At 45.8% G+C, this 21,118-nt stretch overlaps 1 protein-coding gene across 2 annotated transcripts; it reads left to right on the top strand.

The window, feature by feature from the left end:
* The first annotated feature begins 458 nt into the window (after window positions 1-458).
* On the top strand, window positions 459-18,730 carry LOC147235105 (uncharacterized). 2 transcript variants are annotated; one of them, XM_086145963.1, is made up of 12 exons: window positions 459-754; window positions 6,478-6,569; window positions 6,830-7,082; window positions 7,425-7,516; window positions 8,182-8,437; window positions 8,700-8,729; window positions 10,279-10,365; window positions 12,353-12,379; window positions 13,083-13,103; window positions 14,184-14,300; window positions 15,219-15,278; window positions 15,368-18,730. In XM_086145963.1, exons 1-12 carry the CDS (start codon window positions 691-693, stop codon window positions 15,394-15,396), a joined length of 1,128 nt encoding a protein of 375 aa, XP_086002089.1. In that variant the 5' UTR covers window positions 459-690; the 3' UTR covers window positions 15,397-18,730. The 2 variants fall into 2 exon arrangements, with proteins under 2 accessions (XP_086002089.1, XP_086002088.1); XM_086145962.1 differs by having other exon boundaries at window positions 13,080-13,103.
* The last annotated feature ends 2,388 nt before the right edge of the window (window positions 18,731-21,118 follow it).

The following is a 21,118-nucleotide window of genomic DNA, read 5'->3' as shown; positions in this document are numbered from 1 at the left end:
GGAGAGAAGGGGGGCCATGGAAGACCTCCTGCGGGGAGAGAAGGCGAGGAGACCGACTCTCCTCCGGGGAAGATAATAAATCCACCACGGGTGCGCATCCGTGGAAGCCCTGGGCGAGAAGAGCATTTTTATGTTGTTTTTTTTTTTTAATTTAACCAATTAATATTTTTTCCTCGCAGTTCGAAGGCTGTCAGTAGAGAATGTGTCTGGGGGGGGGAAACAATGGAAATGTTGAAAATGAAGTTGAGAGCATCTGTGGTGGTTGGAGGTTTTTAATCCTGAAGGGAGGAGGTTGTGTGTGTGTGTGTGTGTGTGTGTGTGTGTAAGAGAAAGGGGAAGGGAGGGGGGCGTCTCCCCAGCACCCGAACCCAGCCCTGTCTGCCTGCATGTCTGCGTTCTGGAGGAAAAGACCCGCCCACCTTGATAAAGACTGGACCTTCTCCCTTCCAATCCAGACAAAAGGAGAAGGACGGCGGAGCATCCGAGCGCCACCGACCCGACGCGCAAGCACGCCGGCGAACACGCCCTCCGCAACCACCGGCGAGCACCTCCGCTGACCGGTTCAAGGTCCGAGACGCGAGATTGCGTGTGTGCGTCAGTGTGTGCGTGTGTTTTAGCGAGAGTGTGTGTGTGTGTGTGAGTGTGTGTGTGCGCTCCCCGGTTCACTGGAAGCCAGAACACCGTGTTCCCATGATGTCATACCTGTGGATCCTGCTCCTGGGGAGCCTGCTGGCCGGAGGCGCCGGCGCGCAAGGTGGGCCCTTCTGCACCCCACTCACATCCATCCATCCATCCATCCATCCATCCATCCATTCATTCATTCATTCATCCATCCATCTATTTATCTCTCTGCCTTATCCACCCACCCAGCTCACCTGAGTGTCTTTTATTTGCCCTTTTTCCTCTGCAAACCTCGTTGCTCATCCATCCCGGTGGGTGCCAGAGAAAGAGCGTGCATGTGTGTGTGTGTGTGTGTGTGTGTGTGTGTGTGTGTGTGTGTGTGTGTGCCATTGCCTGTCTCCTTTGCTCCTTGTTTGCATTTCAAGCCAGACCCTCTTTTTTCCCCCCTGATTGGCTGTGATTGGCTGAAGAAGCTGCCCTTCCTCCTCCTCCTCCTCCTCCTCCTCATCCTCCTCATCATCATCATGGTGGTGGTTCTAATAAGTCAGCAGGCTGACTGAGGTGTGCACGGCGGAGTGTCAAGTCTCTGCGAACACGAGGTCTGACCCACGCGGGGTGTGGTGAAACCCTTTGTCTTTTGTGCTGGGCTTCCTCTTCCATTCTGCCTTACCGCCGTGTCTTCCTCGCCAATGAGGTTCCCTGTTTTTTTTTTTTTTGTGTGTGTGAGTGTGTGTTGTTTGATTATGCAAAAATGATAACGCCATTTCTGGCTTAAACTTGTTAAAGCTGCGCATCGATGGCTGAGAAAAGAGCCAATCAGATCCAGGCGCCTCTTAGTGAGATGTGTCCTTTTCGTCGTTCCCGTTCAGCCTTCCTCCCGCCGCTGATATTTCATGGATTTCGGTGAAAATGTCACCTGTTAATGGAAGGATTTACAGCCCCGCTAAAAGTTTAAAAGAGCGGGCCCGAGCAGAGATCGCCGCTCGCCGCGCTTCCCGTCATTTTCTCGACCTCAACTCATTTCCAGCCTTCATATATTCCCCCTTTTCTTCCTCCTCTTCCTCCTTCATCTGGCCCAGACGACCCTCCCGTTCCCTGCGGCAACATCACATATAACGATTTCAGATTGTTCAAACATGCAATGAAATGACGCCGTGTTTGATGTTGAAAGGGAAATAATCTTGCTGACTAAGTGTGAAAATGGAAGAGGAGTAAAAGCAAAAAAAAGAAAAAAAAAAGGGGGGGGAGCGGGGGGGCGTCTTTATCACGCAAGTGAAATCTTGACGAGGGCTTATTTCACCCCGGCAGGTCAGGTTTAACGGACAAAGCATCGAAGGGGAACCACCCTCTCTCACACACACACACACATTAATCCGTCTTTCTTTCTTCTCCTATAAGTGTTCATCTGTAGCCTTATGAGAAACCCGTTTGGCCTTCACATTAGACCAGAAGATGCACGTCCTTCCTCTGCTGGTCACATGTGTGTACAGTATGTACAATGCAGAGGTGATGGATAGGGAGTTTTCTCGGTAATCGAATCCAGCTCCAGCTGTAGACAACACCCAGCAACGCAACTAGTTTCTGCAAACTTCCTCCTCCCCAGGGCCCTCGGCATCTGTGTGTGTGCGCGAGTGTGTGTGTGTGTGTGTGTGTGTGTGTGTGCGCACATTAGCTATGATCTAAAGGTACAGCACATGTATAATACTGAGACTCATTTCTAAAGGTGAGTATGCAGGCATGAGTCGCTTATAGATATAGTAGACGTGTGTGTGTGTGTGTGTGTGTGTGTGTTTACACTTTCCACTGCCAACACATGAAACCCCCCTTGAGTGGATGAGTGAATCGCACAACACACACATGTTGCGCTCGTATGGGGGCGGCGTGCATTATTGGAATAAACAAACTTTCTGTCCTATAAACACACAATAGAACTGTGCTTGACTGTAGTTTCGCATGTCTCACACACACACACACACACACACACACACACACAGAGTTTCAGGTGTACTGTTACGTACTTGGCAAGGCACGGTCGGCAGTTGCACGCTCACATATATTACTCATTCATCAGCGCAGCACAGATGATCTCACACATTGTCCCAGCAAATCAGAAAGTAGAGTTTGTGACTCCTGGCTGGTAAAAACATTCCCGGCATGGCTCTCATAGCACGGGCGTTGTAAAGCTTCGCACCTTATCATCATCCGAAAACTACATCCGAGTGCCGCTTTCTGCCCGGCAGAGCCGTGAAGTTGTAATTCGAGTTTTTGAATTTTGAATACTGTGACGTAGCGAGGCGGAGCGCCGCCGTCACCTTTCAGATATTGAGTAAGTAGCTCGGCAGAGCGGCTCCGGGACATCTAATAGCATTACTTTCCCCCTCCTCCTTCCACTCCCGACGGCGCGATCTGCACTTTGGCACGTCAATCTGTAATGGATCTGATTTATACAAGTGTTACAGAGCGAGGCGTTTCAAAATTCACTGCTGTTTTACTGTTGAGTCGTAGTAAAAAACAAAAAAAAAAAAAAAAAAGGGGAGGGGGGGGTTGAATTGAGACAAACATCTCCGACCTCTTACGACCCCGACCGTTCGGCTTGTTGCTCGGTGTTTTCCCCGATGCAACGTTTTCATCCAGGTTCCTCCCGTGACGCCGTGTTTTGGCTCCCATGTGCATCTCCATACGCAACAAGACGGAACAAAATGCATTTTAAATGGATGATGATTCATTCCTGTCTAGAAAAGATGCGTCAAACTATTCAGAAATGATGAGGCGTGAAAGATTTTCTACATGTATAGAGAGATTTGGAATTGATTCCATGTGAATTTTGAACGCTATGCTGCCTAACATTAGTTTCTTAACCATTTTGCGGTCTGGGAGTGGATAAACGTCACCTTGTCTTTTTTTTTTTACTGACGATTCACTTGAGCTTTTAAATGTGCGCGTCGTGCACGTGAAGTGCGATGCGATTCAGCGCCTCTTGAAATACATCCAAACAGGCCTCGACCGAATGTGCCGACTAATCATTTGGGTGCGTTTTCGCTTCGGCGCGCGAACGCGTCGAAAATAACAATAATTGCTCTTCCCGTGCAAACAATGTCGATTATTTCGCCCTGACATCGGGTGCGCGGCGCGTCTTACGCACAAACCTGCACGCCGCGCACCTTCGCCGGGATGATGAGGCGGCTTTTGTGCCTTGTGCTCGCCCACATCTCCGCGCAGGAATGCCCCGGGTGTTGCCAAAATCCTGTTTCCTTGAACAAACAGGAACAACAAATGCCCACATGTTGGTTTATCCACTGTTTGATGTGCGGATGTAATGTTTAATCGCAGAATTATTTTCTTTACGTGGAATAGCTAAACGCCTGTTTTCGAGAGGGGGAAATAAATGTCACCTTGTTTTCTGGCGCGGCGCGTCGAAGGTCGCGGGTTAGCGCGCGCGCGCACGTTCGATGAAATGGAGATTTGGCCGGTCTTATCTGGGAGTTGTCCAGCAATAAGCCAAAAGAATCAAACGCTCGCCCTTCGGTTTAGGCCGAACTCACTAAAACGAGATCCGCCTCCGACGAAGCGCTCGCACTAATTAAAGTCGGCGCGATCGCCATCTCGATCTTTCTTTTTTTTTTTTTTTCTTTCCCAAAAAGAACACAGTGTAACAGACGTAAAGCGGTTCGGCCGAAGGGCGAGCACATCCTCGGACCGCCGCGGGGTTCGGCGCTTTCGGGCCCCCGTACATGAGTACGATAGCGTGTGACCATGTCGGAGAGGAAACACGGATGACTCACTGACCTCCAGGGACGGCGGCGTCCCGGGAAAATAGGGGAGGGGTGGGCGGGAGAGCGAGTGGAGGGGGGAAAAAAAAAAAAAGTTAGGGAAGGAGGAGTGTGAGATCCTTTGTGCCGCTGCTGCACTAACACAAAACAGGAGACCCCTCACTCTTAATGTGTGTGAGCGCTTCGTGTGTGAACATGTGGTTGCTTGTGTGTGTGCCGAAGGAAAGGGGAGGAGGAGGTTTCTTCTTTTTTTTTTTTTTTTTTTTAAAGTTTGTACATATACACCCTTTACTTGTGAGTGCATGTGCGCGCACGTGCTTGCATGTTGGGCCTGTGTGTGTGTGTGTGTGTGTGTGTGTGTGAGCGTTTTAAGGGGAGGCAGTTGAAGGAGGAAGTGGCACAATGATAGATGGGAACATAATGTTCTATCATGTGACATGTGAGAGAGTTTTTTTGTTGGTTTCACACAGGCTTTCTTTCATTCTCTTGCATTCATACAAGCGCACGTGCACGTGTACACACACACACACACACACACACACACACAAAGAGCAATAGGTCTTTTTTATGAAAACCGTTAACCTCATGCTTAGAATGGCGCAAATAGAATTGTCAATAAACTGTAACACGTTCATTTTCATAATATGAGGTCTATATTTTGTGTTTTTTCAGGTGAGTCGTCGCTCTTGTGAGTCATTTCTGCCGCGGCTGCTTGTTTATGGCGTGAAATATAAGATTTAAGATAAGGCGGCTTTCATCGTAGCGCCGCGATGACTAATGCGTCGGTCGTTGACTATAATCGATAACAGCTTCGACTCGGACCAATAAATAACAAAAACAATCGTGTATTAATGGATTGTTTCGTTTATTGTCGACATTTTTCTAACACGATGATAAGTTTTGGAAGCCTAACTTTTTAAATGGAAAATTTTCAGTGTATTGATTGCCAAGCCCCAAAATTCAGAACCACGCCCAAACACACACACACACATCTGTAGTCCTGTTTACGTCTGTTTGAATGGTGTTTCATCCCTAAATAAATCCATGAGGGTGCTGACTAATGTTTATCTTGGAAACCCAGGTGTCACATGAGTGAAAGAGAACAAAGAGGCCATTCTTATCTCTGTGGGTCAGCGTGCAACTCCGGTGCGTCTGCATGTCTTATTCCCATGTTTTAGTACATGCGTGCACGTACGTGATTGCGTGTGCGAGAAAGGCGCCCAGGTGTCACCAGCGCGGCTTCGCTGGCGGAGAATTTACGACGTGATGGAAATACTTCAGATGTGTTCACGCCGCTCTCCCCCGAGCCTTCGCCGTCTTATATAATCTCATTTGGCGAACGCGGCGAGACTTAATTGCGAATGTGCACGGCGTGGAACAACCGGTTTCTTATTATTTCCTGAGAGCAGGAAAAAAAAAAACGGAAAAAAAAAGTTATGACACTTACAGGAATACGTCCTTGTTATATATTTAATCCCAAAAAGAGGAAAATTCGAAATGTAAAATCTAATTTGAAGAAGACAGTTTGCACAGTTTCTTTTTCGGAGAGTCTCTCTCCCATCAACAGGGTGCGACTGAGATCAGCTCGGTTTGCCATTTTGCCGGCTGCTCACATACAATAGGGGAATGTCACAGCGCTCTCTCAAACACACACACACACACGCGCGCGCACACACCCACACACACACTCGCCGCACAAAAAAAATGACCAAGATGTGCACTTTCTGTTTTCTCATTAGTACACAGTCGCAATTCCAGAGAGGAGGTTGAGACCTCGATACGACGCAAATCAGCCGTGATCAATGTGTCTGTCACCCCGGTGTGTGCCTGTGTGTGTGTGTGTGTGTGTGTGTGTGTGTAATATAATCAACTGCTGGATAAAGTTGTTCGCATCAGTCACCTGCATGCCTGCAGAGGCCCGAAGAAGCGCTCTTGCACTTCTTCCGTCCCTCCTTCGCTCATCCTGGTGTCCCGGTGTTTTTCCAAGCACCTCTTCATTCCTCTGCTCCTGAAACCGATATCTCCTGCAAGCCGGCTCCGGATTCGCAATTCCGTCGCTTTCTAACCTCGACACGTCTCTGTTTAGAAGAGGATGCCGTAATCCCAGAGGACTCGGCCCCGGACGCCGACCCCGCCGTGGAGCCGGAGGCGGACGAGGGAATCGAGCCAACGGTAGAGGTGATTCCGAACTTTGATTTGTTTTTGTTTTTTAATCCAAAATCACATTCTGTAGGTCGGCGTTAAATAGCCCTTTGGTGAAACCGCCTTTTTTTTAAGACTTTATCCTGGCAGTCCTTTGCATCTCAGCAGCGTAGATCAGCTCTGAGATCCAAGACACAGAAGTCGAACCGCAACGAAATGCTAGAAAACGCGAAAACGGGAAGCAGGTGAATTTGGGACGTTAACTTCAAGCCGTACGACTCGTCTTCTGATCGCAGGAAGTGCCAACGACAGATACCGACCAGGACGCCGCCGCTGACCCTGAAGCCGACGCCCCCGAAGCCCCCGAAGTCGGAGCGCCAGAAGTCGACGCCGCCGAAGCCGACGCCGCCGATGCCGAAGCCGACGCCGCCGATGCCGAAGCCGACGCCACCGAAGCCGACGTCCCCGAGTCGGCCACTTCTGCAAATGAGGATGCAGAGGCTGGGATCGATGGAACGGAGGAGGAAGCAGCTGCAACAACAGAGAGCTGTCAGTAGGATCTCGGGCGTGCACGTATAGAATGACGAGGAATGAGATACGGTTTGCGTGTGTGAATATCAGACGATTGTTTTGGAAAAACAGTCAACCGGAGGAACAACTGACAAACTGACGGCGCAGTTGAAATGTGTTTCGGATTTTCTGTTTCCTAACCGTCGGGCGAGTGGGAAAACAAAATATCGTGAAAGCGAAGATGGGTGTTTGTGATTTTGCCCCCCCGCGCCACGAGGGATCGCATTCATTCATTGAGTTTAAACTAGATTAAACTGGGGGGAGGGGAACGCATAATGAGATCTCAAGGAGAAAAATCAAGGCCTTTCCTTCATTCCCCAGTACCTGCGGCCGATCCGGTCCCGGATGACCCCGAGTCCGATGTGGACGACGGACCTGCAGCCGCCACGGACGCACCGCCTGCACAGGAAGAGGTGGGTTCAAACCAGTGACGTGCGGTGAGGTTCGCGGCCGGTGAGGCGCCGATTTCGTCACAATCAGATTTATCGGTCGCGAGAAGAATCCCCCGGAATCACGGGCGCCCCCCGACCGTGAGGCGGGAGACCTGCGTGCCTCACTTCGTTGCTCTAGGCAGCCGTTTTGTGATCGCTCAGCACAAGAAACTAGTAGCGCACATTTGGTTGTTGACAAATTGGAAATGTAGTTCAAATAGCAAAAGGGTTTAAACATTTTAATGGAGACGGCGATCCGGTCTTTGTGCAAAGGACGCCGGAAGTCGGTCGTCGTTGCGGAATCTACGTTGAGGCTCCACAGTGCACTGCCTCGCCGCACGTCGCCTCTCAGTATTTGAACGTCACATTATGAAAATCCAGCCATTTTAAATCAAAACAATCTAGAACTGATGAAGTTCAATGAAAAAAAATCACTGATAAATATAACCATTTCATTTTTCTTTTTTTTGCATTTTTTTTTCTTTCCAAGACTGGCATGTGAGGCACGGCCTCTCCTGCCTCCCCTGACTGCACGTCACCGGTTCAAACCCTCATGCGTACCGCACAGTGTTACTCACGTGTCCTTTATTTACACGGATTATAAAAATCGCACTTTGTTCACGACTCTGTGCTGCTCGAAACGACAGGATCATGAAGTCGAAATCGTGTCCGTCGAGAATCAGAATCCTGACGTCGAAGAAACAGCCGACGAGGGACCGACGGGCGCCGGGGATGACGGGACGACGACAGATTCGGCCGACGTCGGCGCGGAGAAAGACACAAATGACGCGGCCATGGACGCCGATGAAGAAGACGACGCTACGGAAACACCAGAGGACGCAGTCGTCGAGGAAGAAAGGGTGACGGACGTCTTGATACCCGTGAAGGCCGGAGCTCCAGAAGGTTAGGACACGGCTTTCACTCAGTATTTCAATACGACCACACCTTCCTTCAGATTTCCTTTTTATTAGATTTCATCAACAAATGATTGACATATTCCTGATTCTTTGGAGACCATAAATTGCGCGGACGTGAACGAGAGAGTGAATTTTATGACGTGTGTGTGATAACATGTGTGCGCGAATGGACGAATCACAAGCGGCGACTGCACTTTAAACGTTGTCATCCAAATAATTCAGTTTTCCTTTTTTTTTTGCCGATAAAGTGGGCGCCCCGCCACCCAAGGTCAACTCTGGTACGTCCCTTCTTCTACTCTTCCTTCTTCTTCAAGCAATGTCCATTAACAATCCAAGTAACTCACCTTCGGACCTTCGGACGCCGAGTCGCTCCTCAGATAAACGCTAAAAGTAAACAGTGCTCGGAGCAATTTGAAAAGTTTATCTAGAGTGACAATTTCAAAGAGCCGAACCGATCAAGATGACTATCGAGTTCATTGACGTGATCAATTGTGAGCCTTTTTCTGCGGGATCAATAATCGTCAGCCGTGACCCCGACCGTGCGTGTGACTTAAAACTGTTTATTCTCCAATATCAAACCAAAACCGGTGCCGCCATTCCATTAGCAGCTAGCCGCGGTCGATTTGTAATTATATCCAGGAATTTCTATTAACTCACACAAATATGCATTTTATATATTTTTTTTCCGATTTCCGTCAGTCGTTATAATAACCGTACACGTAAGCGGGGTTGCGTTCTTTTTGGCGGTCGTCCGCGTAAAAATATATAGGAAACAGATGTGTTATTATTCAAAACACAAATACTTTTGGCAGCTTATAAGGTTGGATTTAAACGCGTTTGAATTTATCTCCTGAATTGGGGTTCGCTGTGTTTGGAGAGCGGAGCCTCCCAGATGACCTCACCGTGGGTCTGTGGGAGCCGAGGTGCGCCCCGCCTCGCCCCTCACCCCCTTCCCTTTACGCTTTCTGGAACTCCAAAAAGCAAACGTCGGCCGAATCTGCATTTAGCGCTCCGTCGACGAGCTCGGCGTCTGCAGGCGCGCTGAAAAATGCTAGTTTAACATCAGGTATTTCTGTCACTCGGGAACAGTTTGCATCGCGGGTCGTCCATTTCAAGGTTTCTTCCATTTTAATTGGGGGACGATAAAGAATGAAAAGTGTTTTTATAAATCAGTAAAAAGGGAGAATCCGGGCGGGGAGGATAAAAGAAGATAAGGGGCGAGAGAAGAACGATAAATCAAGGTGTAGTTTCATTACTTGACCATTCGTCACCCTCCTGTGAGAAACACGGGCTTTACGACGTCGATAGAGTTCTGATTTACCGGTTCAAAAACAACCTCCCGACAAAAAAAAAAAAATCAATGAACGAGTGAATTCTCGGATACCTTCGGTGTCCGAAAGCTCGTATCGGCCGTAAAACAAACGGACGTCCTTCTCGCGCGTTCTGACAGTGACTCATGCGTGGCGTGTCGGTCTCTCGGGGTTTTCCCCGGGATAATAACGCCGTCGGGGTCAGGTGTTGTTCCCGATAGACGATCTCCTTTAATCAAAGTCATCATGAGTTCATCCGATCGCCGTCGACGCCCTTTATTTTTTTTTTTGCCTCGGAGCTGCTAAAGTTTCAAGGTTGTTTTTTTTTTTTTTTTTGAGCACAGCTCCGCGGGGTGTTAGCTCGCGGTCGTCGGGGACTGAAAATGAGAAATACATCCAGGTTTAGGGTGGTTCGAACCCTTCCGGAGCGCCGTCTAAACAACGGTGCGTTTAATGCAGGAGAACATCTGGACGCATCCCGCCATTTCTAACCACTGATATCTGCAAATTCTTTCAGATGACGGATTCGACTTGGCGGACGCTCTTGACGGAGGGGCGGAAAAGCCGTCCAGATCGGGGAACAGCCGTAGTTCCGGGGCTGGAGGTCAGACATGACGCGCGTCGAATGTATCGGAGGAAGCGATTAGCAAATAGCCGTTAGCTCTCAACCCTTTTCCAATCCATCGGTCCAAACGGCGTCCGAGCGTTTTTTCGTCCAAAAGCTATTTTATCCGGCCCGCCAAACTATTTTCTTTGAAAATGTATTAAATTTATAATTTATAATTAAAATTAAGTATTTTCAATCAATTCTAGGTTTAAAAACTCCTTATTTTTTACTTTTGTTTAATTTTGTACGGATAATTAATTCAAAATAATATCGGTACATTTATATGATCATGAATAATTTAAAAATCTAAATAAAATGCCAAACTATTTTCTTTGAAAATGTATTCAATTTATAATTTATAATTAAAATTAAGAATTTTTAATCAATACTAGATTTAAAAACTCCTTATTTTTTTACTTTTGTTTAATTTTGTACAGATAATTGCATCCAAAATAATGTCGGTACAATTATATGATCATGAATGATTTGAAAATCGAAATAAAATGCCAAACTATTTTCTTTGAAAATGTATTAAATTTATAATTTATAATTAAAATTAAGAATATTCAATCAGTACTAGATTTAAAAACTCCTTATTTTTTAACTTTTGTTTAATTTTGTACGGATAATTACATCCAAAATAATATTGGGACTTTCATATGATCATGAATGATTTAAAAATCGAAATAAAATGCCAAACCATTTTCTTTGAAAATGCATTGAATTTATAATTTATAGTTTATAATTAAAAGTAAGAATTTTCAATCAATACTAGATTTAAAAACTCCTTATTTTTTACTTTTTGTTTAATTTTGTACGGATAATTACATCCAAAATAATGTCGGTATATTTATATGATCATGAATGATTTAAAAGTCGAAATAAAATGGCAAAAAAAAAAAAAAAAAAGATTTAATATTTGAATTTTTATTTTGTTCAATGCACATGATACTTAGTCGGCCCATGCATAAAAATGAAGTTAGAAATGTGGCTCGCCAGCCAAAATAATTTAATGAAATGTATCGAGCGGGCGTCCCCCCCCCCCCCCAAAAAAAAAACGCGAGCTCGTCGTTTCCGCACGCCGAACGCTGAACCCCAGGTTCACGGCGTGCACGCCGGCTCCGTGGCCACGATTACGCGTCAGTCGCTCATGTTTACCCGATCCTGCTCCGTGCGGCAAAAATATAATCAATGGCGATCATTTTATTCCCCCTGATGGTCTTCTAGCATCTTAAAAGCCAATGATTTGTGCTTTGAGACATTTCTTCAGGTGAACCGCGGAGCAATTAAAAACATATTTACCGTCCTCCCCGCCCCTCGTGGCTCGACATACTTTAATTACAAAATAATTTACAAACAACGCAATTCGACATCACACGAGGGCAAGGCGAGATTTTGTTTTTTCTTTCACTCTTTTATTTCTTCACCTGAAAGCTGATTCATCCAGGTCAGCATAATGGTTATAATCCAGGTGAAAGGCGCTGCTTTCGCACGCTTTGTCATCGCCGGCTTTGTCAAGTCGGCGCAGGCAGCGCACGGCCGTGCACGTACAGGCGTTTTAAGGGCCGACGGCACAGAGGGAGATAAACTTCACTATTTGCATGGAGATCAAGTCGAAGATCACAGAAAGTCATGTGGCTGTTTGAACCCCCACCGCTCTTCCCAGTGTTTCAATAAAACCATCTATGTGTGTGTGTGTGTGTGTGTGTGTGTGTGTGTGTGTAATTCTAGACAGATTAGGGCTGAAACCCGAGAGCCCGAGACGTCTCCGGGGTAGAAAGAGTGTGAATAATCCGGCTTTTGGACTCATTTTATTTCCTTTATTTACATATCGGGGTCGGAGGGGTACGATACATAAGATCGACAAATACGTCCGTTCCAAGCAAATGTCCTTTTTGTTGAGATGTTTTAAACAACAGAAGACGTTGCAGAAAGTAGCTTTCCATCTTGAACCACTGAACAATCTCTCCTCTTTCTTCTCCAGCTCACGTCGCCGAAGCCGCCAGAGACGGTAAGTTTCCCCTCGTCCTTTTCTTAAGTCTCCGAACGCGAATTGTCGCCGATCTTTACGCAAGATAACTCCAGATAGCGCCTCCCGTTCTGCTGTCGGCGTTTCTGATGCCGTTTTATTAAAATCAAAAGACGCCGTCGGTCAACCGAAGACTAAATCGCCCAGATTGGTGAACGGTGGTGTGTCTCTTTACAACCCCGTGATCCACGGCTTTTCTGTCAAGGTCGTGACCTTCCCCCCCCCGGCCAATGGCGGCCGTCTCAGCCCCGCCGCGACCTTGACGGCGGGATAGGAGATCTAGTCGGTAACCGAATGCGTGCGTTTGCTCTCGGAGCATCAGCCACTGCGGGGAACGTGCCGACCCGTGTTCACCTACGAATACCCGTGTCGCTTTTACACGCGTGTTTTTTCGCACTCCCATGCGGTTCCCATGAAATGATTCATGAGTCGACTCGCGAGCGACTTCCAATCAAGGTGCGGCTTCCCTTTCGTTCCTTGTTTTCTCTGCCATGACTAACACGCTAATGAAAGCATGAGTCATCCCGGAAAGAGAATGAAAAATAATAAGTAAACTGGTATTGAATACCAGCTTCTTTGTCTCACATCAAGCGGTTCGTCCCGCTGATATGCAAAATAACGCTGATTTTAATTTGAATTCACTGCATTGTGACGGCGCTTCTGTTTGTTTCTTTCTTCGCAGCAGAGGTGACTCCCGAACCCAAAGGTGAGCGTCGATTCGCCTCCGACCGCTTCGCCGTCAGGAAACAAACCGCCATCAGACCCATAACTTGTTCAACACCGATTTTTTACTTATATTCGGTCGGAGTTAATCCTCATATTTTAGCCACCGGAGTCAAAACACGGCAGCCTGTCAGATCCCGTCTTTTGGCGTGGACGTTTGCATAAGAGACGATCCCGGCCCAACTGGTGTGTCTGCATGTTGTGTCATCCCCGCACATACATGTACACACACGCCTGTTGCCTGTTACCACACACACTCCTCGTATTTCTTGCGCCGACTGATAAGATCGCACGCACCCCCCCTCCCTTGCACGTAACTCATTTATCTATTATTATATCAATATTTGTTTCTCTGTCTTCAATAACAAGGGAAAACACGCCTCAATTGTTGACTTTTTAGTTGTTGTGCGTATTCCGGTCATCCCATTTCACACACACACACACACACACACACACACACGAAGGGCCGACGGCTCGAAGGTTGACAAACACGTTGGCTTTCAAACTGAAAAATCACAAGCTGCGCGTCGAAGCGGCGTAATGACGCTTTCGATCGCTAATTCCTATCATAATAAACCGCAGAAAAAGAAAACAAGCTTTGGTTTGCCGCTTGTGGTCTCTTGAATAATGACAGTTGAAAACAATTCACTTTAGCACAAAGTAAAAATGCAGACAACGCCCGAGCGCTCGGCGTTGTTGTCGTTTCTGTAGCGGGATGACGCGTCGGCGTGCCGGATGTCTTTCGGCGCCCCTCGGTGACCGCGGGAGACGACGGCCCGCGCGCTGTGAAAATTGCTCGGATCCCGGTTGTCATGGTAACCAGGTTACAGGTGCAGACCGATGAGTGGCAAATAGAACGGGTAACGATACGGCCATAAAAAGATGCGGCGTCTTTCTCGCAAACGCAGGCGTAGAGGGAGAGGGTATTTTGTCATGTCACCGAGCTTCGTTATTCATTATTTCATTTCCCTACAATCTAAGTGGTGTTTGACGACGGGGCGCCGAACATTATCTGCCTCTTCTCCTCAGTGTGTGCCTTTTTTTTTGTTGTTGTTGTCTCCAGAGGGCGGCTCCAGCGCCGTAGCGGCCATCTTGAGCGTCATCGGCGTGGCTCTCGTGGGAGCGGTTGCCGGATACTTCACCTATCAGAAGAAGAAACTGTGCTTCAAAAACACACAGGGTAATTGAGGTTAAATAAATAACGTAGAGACCCGCTGTCTCGTTTTGTACCTCAGCGTACCGACAGGTGAGCATCTGCCGCAGCGCAATTTAACGCGTTCGTCCTGTCGTTACCGCCGTCTGGCTCAGAACGGAAGAGCTCGGCGTCCTGCATTGAAATACCGCCGATTCAGCAAAGTTTGTGTTTACGGTCAACAGGAACATTCGGCCTTTCAGCTGACACTAATTTAGGCCAAAAGTCAAATGTCGGTCCAGGACTGTAGTATTGTAGTGTTTTAGTCAGGGAAAGACCCGGGCGACGGTGAAACGTCCGTTTAATGAGCGATAGCTGCAGAAACGCCACGCGAGCCTGCGATAAACTCACTGTTACGCTCAATTCCAGGTGAAAAAATAAATCAAAACAGAATTAACTGCGCCCCAAACGGCATCCACATTATTCCCAGCAAACCCCAGAATCACACAGAAAACAAGCATCGACACAAAGCCCAGCATTCGTGACTCGCTACTGTGTTTTAAGAATTTCGGATTTGAATGCGACGCCTCCAGATTCAGGTTATTCTGCGGTAACGACTCTTTCTCCGGTCGGACGCCGATGTTAAACGGGAAGATTCGAGCGGGAAAATGAAACAGATTTGTAATTATAGGGGAAAAAGGAGAAAAAAAGCTCCTCAGACAGACGCTTCCCCTCCGGCTTCTCGCCGTCCTCTTTAATTTACGATGAGTTCTGCTGTGTAGCTTCACAATCCACGATTGAGCGAATCCCTTTTTATAAACTTTCCAGAATGGGAGGGGACAAGCTAATGAATCGGCGTCATTCAATCAGCGAAACGCTTCCACAATCCAAAGTGACATGTGATGTCTTTTTTTTTTTTTTTTTGTCCCTTTTGCTTCCCTTCTTTTCGCCGATCTCTATAATTAGAAGCGGATCCGGAGGCGGCTCGCAAGGCCGACGCAGTGGAGGCTCAGTCGGATCCCCAGGGTACGACGTGAGCTCGTACGGCAAATCCATCAAAATAAATCAAATACCGGATTACATTTTTTAATTTTTTTTTTTTTTTTTTTTTGCAGTTCTTAGCAACTTGCTGAACTCCTCCTAGACTCGGAGCGGCCGTGACCCCCCCCCGCCCTCCACGGGACCGCCTGGACCAGCTACAGTCAAGCAAAGTGGCAATCTCACTGTTAGGCTCTGTCCTCTGCAGAGCGGCGTTACTGTGAGGCCCTAAAATAGGGCTTTGTGTGTTTGATTGTGGACGTCTGTCTGTGTGTGTGCGTGTGTGTGTGTGTGTGTGTGTGTGTGTGTGTGTGTGTTAATGCGGGCAAAGGGGAGTTTTAAAAAAAGGAAAAAAAAAGCAATTAAAGTAATGATAATTTACGGGGTTTATGATTGTTACATCATGATTGATCAGACCTTCTACTTTCAAGCAAATCATAAGATGTTAGAGATTCAACCAGAGATTAAATCCCAAATCTAACAGAGATATAAAATGATAGAGTTATAGAACTACCCTTTTATAATATTTGCATGACTACAATCCAGTTATGGTGAATCAATGTGAATATAAATCGTGACAGATATCGATGTTGTAGACTTTGTACTGAATTCTTAGAGGTGGAGTTTTCTTCTTCTTCTCCTTCTAGTTCTTCTTCTTCTAATTCTTCTTCTTCTTCTTCTTCTCTCCTTTTCGTCTTTCCTTTTTGTGGTGGTGTGGAGCGGCCCGGCTGAACAGGACACCCGGTGGCAACGGTTCACCATCATAACTTCATTTGTAAAAGAAAGAAAAAAGAAAAGTAAAGGTCCCAAGTTAGTTTTCACCATGTAGCTCCATTTCTTTGGATTCTGGCAGCGAGCAATAAGCGACGTGGGGTTGCTGCTCCTTCGGGTCACCGCCGATGTCACCGTACGCATTATATGTGTGTGTTTTCTCATAGGCGTGGGTTTGAATCTGCTCGGTAAACGGACTGGAAGAGGAAAAAAAAAAATAGATCGCTCGAAATTTTTAAAGACGGTCATTCGTTGTGTTGATTCCAGCAATAAGAAAAACACCAGGTCGGCGTCCGAGGCTGCAAAACGCTTGTTGTAAATGTACCGACGTGAGCAGAAGTCTGGTTTAAGCCTGGATGAGACCGGAAGGTGGTCTTGGTAGGAAAACGTCCCTCCTTTCTAGTGCCTTTCACTGACACGGCTCGGCGGAGCCTGAAATCGGGGGGAAACGCCTCAAAGATGCTTTTCCGGAAAACCTAAAACGCTATTTGGAACAAACCTGCCGCTCTCACGTCTGACTTTTTTATATTACGCTTCACTATCGTTTATCACAGCTGCTGTATTCCTATTCACAGTGGGCCTTGTTTGCTATTATTTACCTGGTTACGACTTGTTAAACTAATTCCCGACAGCCTCGGCGCAACTTTTCTGATTGTATTCGTCCGATTCGGAGCGAGCCGGCTGCTGTTTCGGTCTTAATTTATCCCTCGGCCTCCCGCATTTTGAAACGCTCCTCGTTCCGGCGCCTCGGAAATGACGCTGAATGTCTTCGCCTGACTCGTTGGCCGTGGTGTCCGTGATTTGTTGTCGTGAAACGCCTGAAAGGCACAAAAAAAAAAAAACAAAAAAAACAAACAAACAAAAAAAAAATCCCTTTTTTTTTTTTTTTTGTTTTATTTTCCTCCTCCACTGTAGCACAAAAATATTAACTTTTGAATGTATTTTTGTCGCCTTGCAGTTTTGTACTCGCTCTGTTCCCTTTAAGATTTGAAAATAGGGTTATATAGAGTTTTTGCTTCACGTAGCACGTGCTACATGTAGAGAATCATATAGCTGCAATACAGGACAGAGACCTTTGCTAAAAGTCTAGCCTCCGGCTGATGAATATCAATAAGCGGTGTTATATTGAATAATTCTACTGTATTGAACTGTGGGCTGAACGCCTGCTCGCTTTTCTCTTAGAAATGCCTTCTTGTACTCTTCTCTTAGACCGGGTTTCTCTTGACCAGTGTTGGGCCTGTTACCGTCAATAAGTCGTTTCTTTGCTTATTTACATCTCGCCGGTTCACGGTGGAACAAAATGTACAACAACAGCACACTGTCTTATCAGACTTGTATTATCCGAGCAGAAGTTTTTTTCAGGCGGGGTTAAAATAATGAAAAAAAAAAAAAAAAAAAAAAGAAAAAAAACAAGCACATCGGAAGTAGCTGTCCTCGTCCCCGAGGTGTATTTCCGTGAGCCTTACATCGTGCCGTTTCTCCTTCGCAGTGGAAAAGAATCACGCAGCCGACGGCGATGTCGGTCGTCTTATCTCGAGAATATCTAAACCAACATTTCCAGCTGCTGAATGTATATGTTAGTATCTTGCTGCTTAAAGTGCATCGGTCGATTTTGTATTTCGGATCAGTAGAGGGAGAGACGGCGAGTGTTTGCGACTAGTTGTTTTTGGGGAGTTTAACTGTAATATAGTTACTGGATTTTTTTTTTTTTTTTTTTTTTTTTTGTAATTCCTTACTGGAGACGGCGATGTTCCTCATGAGTGCATTTACAGTACATGTAACAAACTACACTAACTTACCAATCTTTAGATGTATGGAGGTGACAGATAATTAAAGTGTTCTTGTAAACAGCCTAGTATGGTATCTTTTATTGTCAGATAATATTTTAATCTTGACTTTTTTTTTTTTTTTTTTTCTTTTTCGCGTAAAGAAACATAAACCCACGAGTTCCGACTAAATCCCTCGAACCGGTCTTTTCTAACGTCGAAGCCGAAAAGAACCGTTGCGTAACAGATTACTGCGTGAATGTAAACGTGCTCGCTGTAACGTGTCACCGCAAAGCAGAGAGTGTGTGTGTGTGTGTGTGTGTTGTGTTTGCATGCATGATGGGAGACAATGCACACTCAAACATGATCCATAGCTCATATGGATGGAGACACACACCCCAAAAAAATGAGGTTAAATCCCCCAAAGTGGAAGATAAACCGCGAACCAGCCACTCATTCAGTCCCGAGCGGTTAGTTTTCTTGTATAACAAGCTAGAATGTCACCGAGGAAATCACACAAGGGGGTCCGGAAGTGCACTTCCCCGATGATGCATGGGTCCGTTCCTGCCTTACACCACCTCTGGAGCGTTCCTCAGAGTGGAGACTAAGTCGGATGTCGCTGTGCCGCAATGAAATGTGCCAATGTGCATTTTTACCAACACAGTTTGCGTGGAAGAGGCGCTATCCCGCCCTTTGTGAATGTACACAATTCTTCTGCTTTCAACAAATGTAAGACTTTTCCATTTAATTTAAATGTTTTGTTGTGTTTTGATGTGAAACTGCCTTCTGCCTTTTTATTTTATTTTATTTTTTTGTTTGTTTTTTTTTTTTTTGTCATCTGGCACTTGTGTTGTTTGTGTAAATAATGTTTGAGGAGTGAATTAAACAGCAGTTTTCATGGGAGTGGAGTTCTGACTTTCGTGCGAGACGTTTCACGCTTGATGTGCGACGTCTGCAACTCTCGTAAACCGGGAGGAGAAAAAAAATGTCAGGAATTGAGCGTTGAGCTGAGATGACAGATATGTTTGGTATTTATAAATGAAAAACAGTTTGCACTTAGGAGTCTCATGAAAATGAATGTTGACTGGTTTATTGTAAAGCACACCTGGTCACAGGTATGCACGTGCGCGCCATTTGTCAAATCCCGCATGAACAAACAAACAAACCTGTTAAGAGTGTTTCTTTTTTTTTTTACACAAACAAACCTGTTTAGAGTCGGTTTTCGGCTTCGCATTCGATCAGTCAAAATATTAGATTATTTTTATTCAACTTTATTGTCATGAAATGCGGTTAGCATCGAATCAGAGGCGCATATGGACAGAATGTGCGGTATTTACAGATAAATGCAGTATTGAAGAATAAGTGGAATTTTCTTTTTTTACAGCAAGTGCAACTATGGGTGGACAAGATATGAGCAGAATATGTACAACTAGTGCAAGTATGGTTAAGTGCAGATTATGTACAAATAGATAGTGATTAGTATGATTACCAAACGGCGATATACAGATAGAACTGTGAATACGCAGATTCTCATACAGTAACTTAAAAACATCCAATATGAGCCAAAGCAGGGATGTCAAACACAAGTATATTTGGTCATTATTAATATTATTTCACAGTAGCTTCTGTTCTAGTCTGGTCAAGTTTAGACTGTTTCAGGCAAATCTAAGTCACGGTTCCACAGAAATGGCTTTTAGTAAATCACAGACTTGTATCGACTTGTTTTCATTTTCCAAAAGTGTCCCTGTGATCGTCCGTCCAAGCGTTGAAAGCACAATTTATTACTCATAATCGACGATTGAGTGCACAACGGCTGCCCGGTTTATACCGAATAAATATCCGAAGCGTTCGGGGACATTAAGTTTATGGACTCTGAATTCCCTTAAGGTGACGCTGGACAGATGATTCTCCGCAGGTTCTCAGGGCTTCATGAAGGAAACCTCCAGACACGTGAGGTTTAAGGGATATATTTGTTCAGGGCTCAATGTCAGGAAAACTATCAGAATCGCTGAAGCCAAGAGGGTGAACGCTTGCCCTTGAGAAACGCGATGCTAAGCTAAACAGGTAGCGACCACAGCCAATCGCGACAGACCTGTTTCTTCTCGACGTCCTTTCCAGCAGCTCCAACCTCAGCGTCCTTCCACCCAGAGCTCCACCGCGCCTCCTCTGAAAATGTCCAAACAGGTAGCGTCAACAATTATGCTAATGTGGTGCTAATGATACCCACTGCTCCAAAAATAAAGGGGACACTAAAATAACATGAATGAATGAATTATTCTTATGAAATACTTGACATAGTCAAATGTGCCGACAAGAAAATCACACCAAAAATGATGATGGGAACCAAATGTATGAACCCATGGAGGTCTGGAAAAGTGGAAAAACACACTGGGTTGATGTCATTGTCCTCAAAACAAGTCCAAATAAATCCATGTTCCTGATTTCAAACAAGTGTGATTGACATTGTGTGTTTAAGTGTTCCATTGAGTTTTTTTTAAGCGCAATATTTTCAAGTCTTTTACGTGAAAACTTAAGCAGACCAGCATCACGGACGCCTTTTATAATCTCATGTTGTTGTTTTATCGGGTTTAAAAATGGGCGTCTCTTCAGACGTTGGAGCTCGGAGAGGGGTAGTTTTCTATTTTGCCACGTCTTGAAATGTGGATTTTTATACCTGCTCTCTGTGCCAGTTGAAAAGCATATGTAAAGTGAGGGATTAAAATAATCCTCGGAGTCAATCTCCCGCTACAGAGCTTTAACAGCTCTGCTCTGTCTGGATCTGGAGGATTTTATCTGCTGCCAAATTTCAATCATTTCAACAAAAGATACCTTTGAGCCAAATCAAAACCAGGAGACACTTTACACAAGCTAAGTGATAACAGCGTATAATGATCATCATCGTTGTTGTTTTTTCTGTATCATCCTCATTTCATATTTGGCCTGCTAGAGATAATCTATATATTCAAATATGTCCAATACTGAAAAAAATTCTGAAAACATCATACTATCTGGAAGAAATTCCTGGGCATTTACTCTGTAACTCTTTTCCTTTGGGCTTTTCCCTTCAGGGGTCTCCACAGCGAATCAACCTTCTCCATCTAACCCTATTCTCTGCATCCTCCTCTCTCACGACGTCCTTAAATCTTCTCTTTGGTCTTCCTCTAGACCTCCTGCCTGGCGGCTCCACCTTCAGCAACCTTCTACCGGAGATCTTCACCATGGTTTGAGCCGAGGAGTGTTCATGTCCAAACCATCACAGTCATCACTGTCTCGGTCATACATGTCCTGCAC

Source organism: Fistularia commersonii, chromosome 4 (assembly GCF_037954325.1).
Source record: "Fistularia commersonii isolate RoL2024-O1a breed Wild chromosome 4, RoL_Fcom_v1.0, whole genome shotgun sequence".
NCBI lineage: Eukaryota > Metazoa > Chordata > Actinopteri > Syngnathiformes > Fistulariidae > Fistularia > Fistularia commersonii.
This window is presented reverse-complemented; position numbering and strand designations above follow the sequence as displayed.